Consider the following 12,007-nt stretch of genomic DNA (forward strand, 5'->3'; position numbering starts at 1 on the left):
TCTCTCCTGTAGAGTACATAGTGTATGTAGGTGTCTCCCTCTCCGGTGCTGTAGAGTCTTTCTCTCTCCTGTAGAGTACATAGTGTATGTAGGTGTCTCCCTCTCCGGTGCTGTAGAGTCTTTCTCTCTCCTGTAGAGTACATAGTGTATGTAGGTGTCTCCCTCTCCGGTGCTGTAGAGTCTTTCTCTCTCCTGTAGAGTACATAGTGTATGTAGGTGTCTCCCTCTCCGGTGATGTAGAGTCTTTCTCTCTCCTGTAGAGTACATAGTGTATGTAGGTGTCTCCCTCTCCGGTGATGTAGAGTCTTTCTCTCTCCTGTAGAGTACATAGTGTATGTAGGTGTCTCCCTCTCCGGTGCTGTAGAGTCTTTCTCTCTCCTGTAGAGTACATAGTGTATGTAGGTGTCTCCCTCTCCGGTGCTGTAGAGTCTTTCTCTCTCCTGTAGAGTACATAGTGTATGTAGGTGTCTCCCTCTCCGGTGATGTAGAGTCTTTCTCTCTCCTGTAGAGTACATAGTGTATGTAGGTGTCTCCCTCTCCGGTGATGTAGAGTCTTTCTCTCTCCTGTAGAGTACATAGTGTATGTAGGTGTCTCCCTCTCCGGTGCTGTAGAGTACATAGTGTATGTAGGTGTCTCCCTCTCCGGTGCTGTAGAGTCTTTCTCTCTCCTGTAGAGTACATAGTGTATGTAGGTGTCTCCCTCTCCGGTGCTGTAGAGTCTTTCTCTCTCCTGTAGAGTACATAGTGTATGTAGGTGTGTCCCTCTCCGGTGCTGTAGAGTACATAGTGTATGTAGGTGTCTCCCTCTCCGGTGCTGTAGAGTCTTTCTCTCTCCTGTAGAGTACATAGTGTATGTAGGTGTGTCCCTCTCCGGTGCTGTAGAGTACATAGTGTATGTAGGTGTCTCCCTCTCCGGTGCTGTAGAGTACATAGTGTATGTAGGTGTCTCCCTCTCCGGTGCTGTAGAGTCTTTCTCTCTCCTGTAGAGTACATAGTGTATGTAGGTGTCTCCCTCTCCGGTGCTGTAGAGTACATAGTGTATGTAGGTGTCTCCCTCTCCGGTGCTGTAGAGTACATAGTGTATGTAGGTGTCTCCCTCTCCGGTGCTGTAGAGTCTTTCTCTCTCCTGTAGAGTACATAGTGTATGTAGGTGTGTCCCTCTCCGGTGCTGTAGAGTACATAGTGTATGTAGGTTTGTCCCTCTCCGGTGCTGTAGAGTCTTTCTCTCTCCTGTAGAGTACATAGTGTATGTAGGTGTCTCCCTCTCCGGTGCTGTAGAGTCTTTCTCTCTCCTGTAGAGTACATAGTGTATGTAGGTGTCTCCCTCTCCGGTGATGTAGAGTCTTTCTCTCTCCTGTAGAGTACATAGTGTATGTAGGTGTGTCCCTCTCCGGTGATGTAGAGTCTTTCTCTCTCCTGTAGAGTACATAGTGTATGTAGGTGTCTCCCTCTCCGGTGCTGTAGAGTCTTTCTCTCTCCTGTAGAGTACATAGTGTATGTAGGTGTCTCCCTCTCCGGTGCTGTAGAGTCTTTCTCTCTCCTGTAGAGTACATAGTGTATGTAGGTGTCTCCCTCTCCGGTGCTGTAGAGTCTTTCTCTCTCCTGTAGAGTACATAGTGTATGTAGGTGTGTCCCTCTCCGGTGCTGTAGAGTACATAGTGTATGTAGGTGTCTCCCTCTCCGGTGCTGTAGAGTACATAGTGTATGTAGGTGTCTCCCTCTCCGGTGCTGTAGAGTCTTTCTCTCTCCTGTAGAGTACATAGTGTATGTAGGTGTCTCCCTCTCCGGTGATGTAGAGTCTTTCTCTCTCCTGTAGAGTACATAGTGTATGTAGGTGTCTCCCTCTCCGGTGCTGTAGAGTCTTTCTCTCTCCTGTAGAGTACATAGTGTATGTAGGTGTCTCCCTCTCCGGTGCTGTAGAGTCTTTCTCTCTCCTGTAGAGTACATAGTGTATGTAGGTGTCTCCCTCTCCGGTGATGTAGAGTCTTTCTCTCTCCTGTAGAGTACATAGTGTATGTAGGTGTCTCCCTCTCCGGTGCTGTAGAGTCTTTCTCTCTCCTGTAGAGTACATAGTGTATGTAGGTGTCTCCCTCTCCGGTGATGTAGAGTCTTTCTCTCTCCTGTAGAGTACATAGTGTATGTAGGTGTCTCCCTCTCCGGTGATGTAGAGTCTTTCTCTCTCCTGTAGAGTACATAGTGTATGTAGGTGTCTCCCTCTCCGGTGATGTAGAGTCTTTCTCTCTCCTGTAGAGTACATAGTGTATGTAGGTGTCTCCCTCTCCGGTGCTGTAGAGTCTTTCTCTCTCCTGTAGAGTACATAGTGTATGTAGGTGTCTCCCTCTCCGGTGATGTAGAGTCTTTCTCTCTCCTGTAGAGTACATAGTGTATGTAGGTGTCTCCCTCTCCGGTGATGTAGAGTCTTTCTCTCTCCTGTAGAGTACATAGTGTATGTAGGTGTGTCCCTCTCCGGTGATGTAGAGTCTTTCTCTCTCCTGTAGAGTACATAGTGTATGTAGGTGTCTCCCTCTCCGGTGATGTAGAGTCTTTCTCTCTCCTGTAGAGTACATAGTGTATGTAGGTGTCTCCCTCTCCGGTGATGTAGAGTCTTTCTCTCTCCTGTAGAGTACAGAGTGTATGTAGGTGTCTCCCTCTCCGGTGATGTAGAGTCTTTCTCTCTCCTGTAGAGTACAGAGTGTATGTAGGTGTCATAGTGTATGTAGGTGTCTCCCTCTCCGGTGCTGTAGAGTACATAGTGTATGTAGGTGTCTCCCTCTCCGGTGCTGTAGAGTCTTTCTCTCTCCTGTAGAGTACATAGTGTATGTAGGTGTCTCCCTCTCCGGTGCTGTAGAGTCTTTCTCTCTCCTGTAGAGTACATAGTGTATGTAGGTGTCTCCCTCTCCGGTGCTGTAGAGTCTTTCTCTCTCCTGTAGAGTACATAGTGTATGTAGGTGTCTCCCTCTCCGGTGATGTAGAGTCTTTCTCTCTCCTGTAGAGTACATAGTGTATGTAGGTGTGTCCCTCTCCGGTGCTGTAGAGTCTTTCTCTCTCCTGTAGAGTACATAGTGTATGTAGGTGTCTCCCTCTCCGGTGATGTAGAGTCTTTCTCTCTCCTGTAGAGTACATAGTGTATGTAGGTGTCTCCCTCTCCGGTGCTGTAGAGTCTTTCTCTCTCCTGTAGAGTATTCCCAGGTGATTAAGATGTTGGGTAATGGGAGGTTGGAAGCCATGTGTTTTGACGGAGTGAAGCGGCTCTGCCACATCCGAGGAAAACTCCGGAAAAAGGTCACACACACACACTCACACACACACACACACTCATCACACTGAAACAGAGGAAACCCTGACTGATGCCGACTCAAAGCTTTTTTCACTATGGACTGTCAACTGTTACACTGTATGGACTCAAGTGTATCTAATGAATTTAATTTGTGTTTTCGTTAAGTATTCAGACCCCTTGACCTTTTCCACATTTTACATTACAGCCTTATTCTAAAATTGTATTTAAAAAATAAATTTAAAAATCCTCATCAATCTACACACAATACCCCATAATGAAAAAGCAAAATCCAGTTTAGAAATGTTTGCTAATTTATTACAAATATAAAACATTTAAATATGACATTCAGACCCTTTACTCAGTACTTTGTTGAAGCACCTTTTTGCAGCGATTTTAGCCTCAAGTCTTCTTGGGTATGACGCTACAAGCTTGGCACACCTATATTTGGGGAGTTTCTCCCATTCTTTGCAGATCCTCTTAAGCTCTCTCAGGTTGGAGGGGAGCGTCACTGTACAGCTGTTGTCAGGTCTCTCCAGAGATGTTTGATTGGGTTCAAGTCCGAGCTCTGGCTCGGCATGAAGCTTGGCATTCAGGCCAAATAGTTCAATCTTGGTTTCTTTATACCAGAGAATCTTGTTTCTCATGGTCTGAGAGTCCTTTAGGTGCCTTTTGGCAAACTCCAAGCGGGCTGCCGTGCCTTTTACTGAGGAGTGGTTTCCCTCTGACCACTCTACCATAAAGGCCTGATTTGGTGGAGTGCTGCAAAGACTGTTCTGGAAGGTTCTCCCATCTCCACAGAGGAACTCTGGAGCTCTGTCAGTGACCACCGGGTTCTTGGTCACCTTCCTGACCAAGGCCCTTCTTCCCCGATTGCTCTGTTTGGCTGGGCGACGAGCTCTAGGAAGAGTCTTGGTGGTTCCAAACTTCTTCCATTTAAGAATGATGGAGGCCACTGTGTTTTTGGGGACCTTCAATGCTGCAGAAATGTTTTCGTACCCATGCCCAGATCTGTGCCTGGACATAATCCTGTCTCTGAGCTCTACAAACTTCCTCATGGCTTGGTTTTGGCTCTGACATGCACTGTCAACTGTGGGAACTTTTATATAAACAGGTGTGTGCCTTTCCAAATCATGTTCAATCAATTGAATTTACCACAGGCGGACTCCAATCAAGTTGTAGAAACATCTCAAGAATGATCAAAGGAAACAGGATGCACCTGAGCTCAATTTATTTAGTCTCATAGCAAAGGGTCTGAATACTTATGTAAATAATGTATTTTTGTTTCTTATTTTTAGTTTATTAACTCATTCTAAAAACCTGTTTGCGTTGTTATTATGGGGTATTGTGTGTAGATTGAGGGGGGAAAAATGTATTTAATCCATTTTAGAATAAGGCTAATTTAACAAAATGTGGAAAAAGTCAAGGGGTCTGAATGCTTTCCAAATGCACTGTATATTAACCAAACCTTTAGATTGTTATCCATTCATCTGATTAATTCCTCAAAAGCATTCTTGCGTTTCTTCACCTCTCTTCTTTCAGGTGTGGATTAACACATCAGATATCATCCTGGTGGGATTGAGAGATTACCAGGTGAGATGACCAGCAACATACCACTGCAGTTGTTGTAGGGTGTGAGTCTGTTTGTTTGTCACTGTATCGTAAAAAGAGGTTTGGGTTTCTCTCTCTCCCCTATAGGACAACAAAGCTGATGTGATCCTGAAGTACAATGCAGATGAGGCCAGAAGTCTGAAGGCTTACGGAGAACTGCCGGAGCACGGTGAGTACCAGGACGAGTAGCTGTCCCTACGGTAACAGCTAATGGGGTTTGTATAGTGGTCATGTAGGAGAGGAAACGAGGAAAGGAAGCTAGTTGAAATGATTGAGGCACACAGACCATGAGAGCCACTGTTGACTGCTCTTTCTTGTCCAATTTCTCTTTTGTTTGCACTTCCCTGTTCACTCTCTGATACCTCCCCTTTCTATGTCCTCCCTCTCTTAGCCAAGATCAACGAGACCGACACCTTCGGTCCTGGGGACGATGAAGACATCCAGTTCGATGACATTGGAGATGATGACGAGGACATTGATGATGTAGGTGCTAAATCTATATTTGTATTGCTTTCTGAAAGTTTAAATTTAGAAGTGTTTTAATTCCCTCTTCTCCTTTCCCCCTCTCTTCCTTCAGATCTAACGACCTTCTACCAGAGGGTATGGTTCGATTTTCCCCTCCTCGCTGAAAATCAACACAGGACTTCTGTACCCCACACACACACACACACACACACACACCACATTCCAAGGTTGACCCTCCCAATTTCCCATTGATACCATGACTGCAGCTACTCACAATCTCTTGCGTTATCTTTTTAATGTATTTATATCAATTTCACGCAGAGTGGAATTTACTTACAAGTACAGAATCTCTGGATTCGCAATGAAAAGATAAACCATTTTATGTTTGGTCTTGCGGTCTGTATCATTGTAGTTGAAAGTGAACATCGCTCTTTATATTAGTTAGGATGATTTTTTATTTATTACGAAACACATTACCCCTGAAGTTGCCTCTGTATCCTTTGAAATGTTTGTTTAATTCGATATTGTATTCCGATGACATTTTGCAATTACAGAACGATTTGTTTGTATTGATCAAAGCCTAATTGAAGGCTCTACCTCCCCTTCTGTTTTTCAACAGTGTCTGTATTTTTCTATTGTTTACCCATGTTTGTTTGTCTGTTGGTTTTATGTTTGTTTTTGATCCACTACCAGAGGGATGTCACAAAGCCTCACTCGGTTTAAGGTAATTCAAAAAAATGTTTTTAGATGGGGTTATTTTCCTAAGCTATTCTTGAATATGGGTTGTCTCGTCAATTATTCCATGCCTATTTCTAGAAAATATTAACTTATTTTCGAATATTATGGAATGTTATTTATCTGTTATCTCCTTGGTCCTGCTTTGTGACACCTCCCTGTCTGTCAGAGAAAACAGCTAGCTGCTAACTAGCCTGGTGCTCTAGTGTTGCGCAGGTTGGAATTTAGGAATATTGCCGTGGAGGCAGCACTGCAGTGGTCACTAGCTGGCATAGCCACAAAGTCATAACCCTAATGCCTGACTCAAACCTTCAATTAAGACCAAAAAGCACTGTTTTGTTTTCATACATTTTTACAATATAGACCATTTTTACTTTGCATTTAGTGCAAGGATGGGCAACTCCAGTCCTCGTCGGCTGGAGTGGTGTCACAATTTGTCTCCATCCTTAGCATACATGGCAGATTTAAACTAATTGCATTCTAAACTGAAGATCGTGATTAGATGATTTATTGGAGTCATGTATTTTAGCTGTGACACCAATCAGGCTCCTGAGGACTGGAGTTGCCTATCCATGATCTAGTGGAAATCGCTCAGTTCTTCCCGCAGGGCAAGATTCATGACAATCAACGTGCCTGTTGCTGCCCTAGTCAATTCCTCTGTTCCTTTACTGTCATGCCTAAAATGTCATGCAAGGCTTGGCATCTATAGAGGAGTTGGGAACAACACCCACAGTGTATGGGACTAGCCAGGATAAATATCACTGGACTGTGTGTCTGTCTTGAACACCACTGCCAGTGCTTGTGTTGCCCTATAATGTACTATGATGTCTGATGGCTCACTATAGGGATTTCCAATAAATAACTTAATTCCATGGGCTTGACATGATCTTTCTGAAGTTGCATTTCATACAAAGTTAGGGCGGCACACAAATGGCCCAAAGTCGTCAGGGTTAGGAGAGGGTTTGGCCTTTGTTGTAAATAGGAATTTGTTCTTAACTGACTTGCCTAGTTAAATAAATAAAAAAAGGTCTTCCCTGAGAAAGATGTTAACCTGTGCTTGTATGTATCAACCAGGCGGTGGCGCCACATTCAAACCTTATATAAACCTTGTATAAACCTTATCCACGTGGTTATTACATTAATAATATTACACAATGACGTAGTAATACAAAGATGTTTCTGTAATATACAGTTGTTGTTTTTTTGAATTGAACATTCTTGTTGGTCTTTATATTTGTAAAGTTTGTATGTAGCATATGGAGATGTGTGAAATTGACTGCTCAGCCAGAAGTGTCCCCCACTTGTGCAGCGGAGTAGCTGGCTTTTGGCGTGGCGCGACTGTTAAAATGATTCGGGAGGACATTCACTTGAGCTAGTTAAGCAGAGGTCCTGGGTGGTATGGGGGGTGATAAGAGACTTAATAAAGCCTAGGCCACCGTGTGGCTGCCTTACTAATGTCTGCGTGACGCCTGCATGTAGCGTCAACTAACATGTCGTCATATCAACACCGTACTAACGTACTAATGAAAGTCATACGGTGGATATTTATATTAATTCAATCTCAACCATAAATGTTAGAAACTTACCGTTTTCCCCGTGCAAGCCGACATGCCGAAGTAGCCTCCGAGTATAGCCTATGGCTTGTGTATTCCCTGTTATCGCTAATGGCCTAGAAAAGATTGTCCAATCTATAGGTAATCTGTCTTGTCTTCAACACCTCGTGGTTTGTTATCTCATCTTGCTGTAAATCTACATGGTAGCCAATCACAGACTGTGTTGTTACCAGTTCTCAGTAGCTTACATCAGACAGCCAATAAGAGTTGTGTCCACGACATTCAGTCGAATAGAGGAGTTCATAGGCTTTCCCAGAGGGTCCTTGCTATTCTGCATTCTTGGGATGTCCCTACCTCCTATCAAGTGTAAATGTAAATTGGTTAAGTTTAGTGTTAGTTTAGCGTTCAGGGTAAGGATCTCCCAAGGAATCCAGATAGCAGTGATCGTTCATAGACTGAGAGACTAGCATGGTATTTGTTAGCTCAGAGGCGACACAGACATTCAGCAGAAGCGATTTTTGAGTGTTTGCTCCAGATAGTTCCCTTAGATGATGAAAATAATTACCAAGATGTCCTTGATCCAACTGAGTAAGTAAGTAGGCTATGTTTAAGTTGTGATATTTAGGCCTACTGTGTTGATAAATTTGGTTTATTTGAAAATATTTTTTGTTGATAACGAGTTGAGGCCTTTTGGTAGGCCGTCATTGTAAATAAGAATTTGTTCGTAACTGACTTGCCTAGTTAAATAAAATACACAAGTTAGAAATTGTGCTACTAATGCATAAACACGTCTCATAAAAGTAATTCTGTTTTTGTTTGGTTCACTTTTGGAAATTGTAGAAATAAAAAATTGTCCTTCAGAAGTAGCTAGGTAGGCTAACATTAGTTAGCTAATTATTTTGTTAGCTATCATACAGTAGGCGTATATTAATATTATAGTTAATATAGTTAATATTATAGTTAATTAATATTATAGCATATTAATATTATAGTATATTATAGTTAATATAAGTAGACATGCAATCGTAATTGACATAGCGCATATAAAGTGTAACAGTATAACTTTAGACCGTCCCCTCGCGCGAACCAGGGACCCTCTACACACATCAACAACAGTCACCCACGAAGCATCGTTACCCATCTCTTCACAAAAGCCGCGGCCCTTGCAGAGCAAGGGGAACCACTACTTCAAGGTCTCAGAGCAAGTGACATCACTGATTGAAACGCTATTTAGCGCGCACCACCACTGACTAGCTAGCTGTTTCACATCCGTTACACTCACCCCCCTTTTGACCTCCTCCTTTTCCGCAGAAACCAGTGATCCGGGTCACGGCACCAATGTAACAGTATAACTTTAGACCGTCCCCTCACCCATACCCGGCGCAAACCAGGGACCCTCTGCACACCACAACAGTCACCCACGAAGCATCGTTACCCATCGCTCCACAAAAGCCGCGGCCCTTGCAGAGCAAGGGGAACCACTACTTCAAGGTCTCAGCGCAAGTCACGTCACCGATGGAAACGCTATTTAGCGCGCACCACCGCTGACTAGCTAGCCGTTTCACATCTGTTACAAAAGCACCCACAAGCTATCGGTGACTCAAAACACAATCGTCACGGGACGAACGAGTGACGAATTTCTGCAAGTGTATACTCGTCAGACGTCATGATATGTCATCAGAAGTGTCCACTTAATTTGATGGCTGAGGGGAGAGGGTGTGTCTTAAGTGTTTGGAATGCAGCCAATGAGATGACAAGTTATCATGCACATTTTTTTTCACTTGAGAAATACTGCACCAAGCATCTTAGTCGCACAATTATACATCTAAGAACTCCTGGGAAAAACGTAGAAATTAATTACAGATTTCTTGATTTATCTTAGATACATTTGGACTATTTTGAGGAAGTGTTTCTGGCGATGTTGTTGCTATGGTTGCTCAAAAGGGTAAAACAGTAATATGGCCGTTTTTTGTTTTTCAAGCAAAGGTCTTTAGGGAGAATTTTTGTATTTTATTTAAGTATGCGAGCACAGGTGTTCGTTTTATGGAACGCTGTTTGAGTCTTTGCATGTCCATACAGGTACAATAAGCTTTTATTTGACAAGCGCCACCATGGGGCTCCCGAGTGGAGCAGCGGTCTAAGGCATCACTGTAGTCCCTGGTTCGAATCCAGGCTGCATTACACCCTGCCGTGATTGGGAGTCCCATAGGGCAGCGAACAATTGGCCCAGCGTCGGCCAGGGTAGGCCGTCTTTGAAATAAAAATTTGTTCTTAACTGACTTGCCTAGTTAAATAATGGTTCAATTTAAAAATAAATTATTAAAAACCATTTCGATCAGTAGCGCTGTCAAAGATCTACAATACTGCATTGGTAATAAGGTATTATTTGTTAAACCGAATGAGAAAACATCTTTGTTTTGACATTAGATCAAGATCAAACGAACAGGATCAAAAATGTTTGCAAATATCTTTGATACAGATGTTATTAGCAACTTCTGTGGTAGCTAGCTTTAGCATGGTACCTAGCTAGCACAAAAGCAATCAGCCTGAAAACAATGACCAGTAGAAACTGCAGTCATTTTCAATATTCTTAGCAATGATTTAGGAATCCATGTGTGTAAGTATTAGCTAGGTAGCCACTTGTTGTTCTCCTATCGAAATAACTGGCTAGCCAGCTACTTAACCCTGTTGCCCAAAACGAACTGTTATAAGCAGCCAGCTATCTTCATCTGGCTGGTATGGCTTGGCCAGACCGGGATGTGTGTTGTGAAGTTAGCCACAATAGTGGAATTTGCGTGTTGTCTTCAAAATAAAAGTCCCTATTTGAAAGTGATGCAGAAGGTTACAATTGGTGGAATCATGACACATTTAGACTAGATAATGTTGAACAAGTTTGGAGTGTTGGAATGTGGAGCAATGAAATGGGGTATCCGTCTACTGGGTGAAACCCACAGAACAGAACTGTGAAGTGTTTATATTAGTATCCTGGCTCTTATTGCAGGACTGTGACTGTGTGAAATCAACTCTCCAGTCAGCCTATTGTGTGTATTGACATTCATATTGTGCTGTACAGCCTTACCTAAGGATTGGGGATCAATGAAATGGGGTATCAGTCTACTCAGTACCCAAGTGCTTTTTTCCCCCAAAGTCCTCGAGTTATCAAGCTCCAAAACATCCACATTGTATTGTTTTTCCTTATGGAATAGTGTTCAATACAAATGTGGCTCAATTCAGTGGTTTCAATGTCCCACAATAAGAGCTACGACGTTAATGTTCTGTGGGTGTCACTGTGTAGACTGACACTCCATGTCATTGATCCACAATCCATAGGTAAGGCTGTACAGTGAAATAAGTATGCCCCCAATGCAATTCTAAAGTCTAATACATCCAGTTGATTTAAACAGATTTTTTTCTAATTAAGAAATGATTGTCTTTTGTTTAATTTATATAAGAACATTTCAAACTCGTTTAGCATTATCTATTCTATTATGGCATGATTCCACTATTTGTATTCATTTGTATCACTTTGAATGAGGTACCTTTATTTTGAAGGCGAACCGCAAATTCCGCCTGTGTGTAATACTTATTGTGGCTGGCTTCACATAGGTGGGTCCGACCACCATTAATCAAATACAAACTGTCTTATTAATTAGGAGTATTTTAGATGATGGCACCTAGCTAGATATTTAGCTAAAACTGTTTTTGGGGAAGAACGTTGTTTGCATCCATCAGCCTGCTGGATTTTTTTATGACCAGCACTGTCCAGAGCTTGGGGAGGTGTGTCTGCGCTCGTGCGGCAGGTGCGTCAAAACTTTACCAGCATCATAGCATACATATCGGTGATTCGCTGTGACATATGTAACACGAGTGAAAGCGTAATCAATGTGTAACAACTACGTAAAAAATCATGAACGTGTTGAATTATGTGACGTGCAGTCATTCAGGTCCTGATTGGTCAAATAGTGTTATTTGACGTATCTTTTTTGACACACAAAGACCCAAACGGGGTTCCATATCGCTTCGCCTAGGAGCAAAATGAGTTATGCTAGGAGCAAACAGAGCCTATGTATGCGGACCCTTTCGTCACGGTCAGAGTTGGGATGATGCAGCAGGAGAAAATAGAATATACATATTTGACACTTTTCACAATACTGAGCCAAATTAAGTCAAGCTGTAGGCCTACTCGGCTGGATATCTGTTCACTCTAACTTCTCCCCATCTTATACTATTTCTGCTTCAGAAATGTAGCGTGAACAAACCCTTTCTCAAAATGGCAGATGCCTTGTCTCAGATAGGATCTGACACGCGCATGTGTGAACGTTTAATTGGTGTCGCTGTTCCAAATGACACACCCCTATGAGACCCAATT

At 42.9% G+C, this 12,007-nt stretch overlaps 1 protein-coding gene across 5 annotated transcripts in view; it reads left to right on the top strand.

Moving 5' to 3' along the window:
- Positions 1–12,007, top strand: part of LOC112215435 (eukaryotic translation initiation factor 1A, X-chromosomal-like) — a 36,388-nt gene that overhangs the window by 18,931 nt on the left and 5,450 nt on the right. For 2 of the 5 annotated variants that reach the window (XM_042298888.1, XM_042298891.1), the window contains exons 3-7: positions 3,179–3,282; positions 4,817–4,867; positions 4,973–5,054; positions 5,277–5,368; positions 5,463–6,074. In XM_042298888.1, the coding sequence (XP_042154822.1) occupies positions 3,179–3,282; positions 4,817–4,867; positions 4,973–5,054; positions 5,277–5,368; positions 5,463–5,468 (335 nt within the window). In that variant the 3' untranslated portion in view covers positions 5,469–6,074. Of the gene's footprint in view, positions 1–3,178; positions 3,283–4,816; positions 4,868–4,972; positions 5,055–5,276; positions 5,369–5,462; positions 6,958–12,007 lie in introns of those variants that run through there. The other 3 variants (XM_042298889.1, XM_042298890.1, XM_042298892.1) reach the window with 3 other exon arrangements.

The sequence above is a fragment of the Oncorhynchus tshawytscha genome, linkage group LG16, assembly GCF_018296145.1.
Source record: "Oncorhynchus tshawytscha isolate Ot180627B linkage group LG16, Otsh_v2.0, whole genome shotgun sequence".
Lineage (NCBI taxonomy): Eukaryota > Metazoa > Chordata > Actinopteri > Salmoniformes > Salmonidae > Oncorhynchus > Oncorhynchus tshawytscha.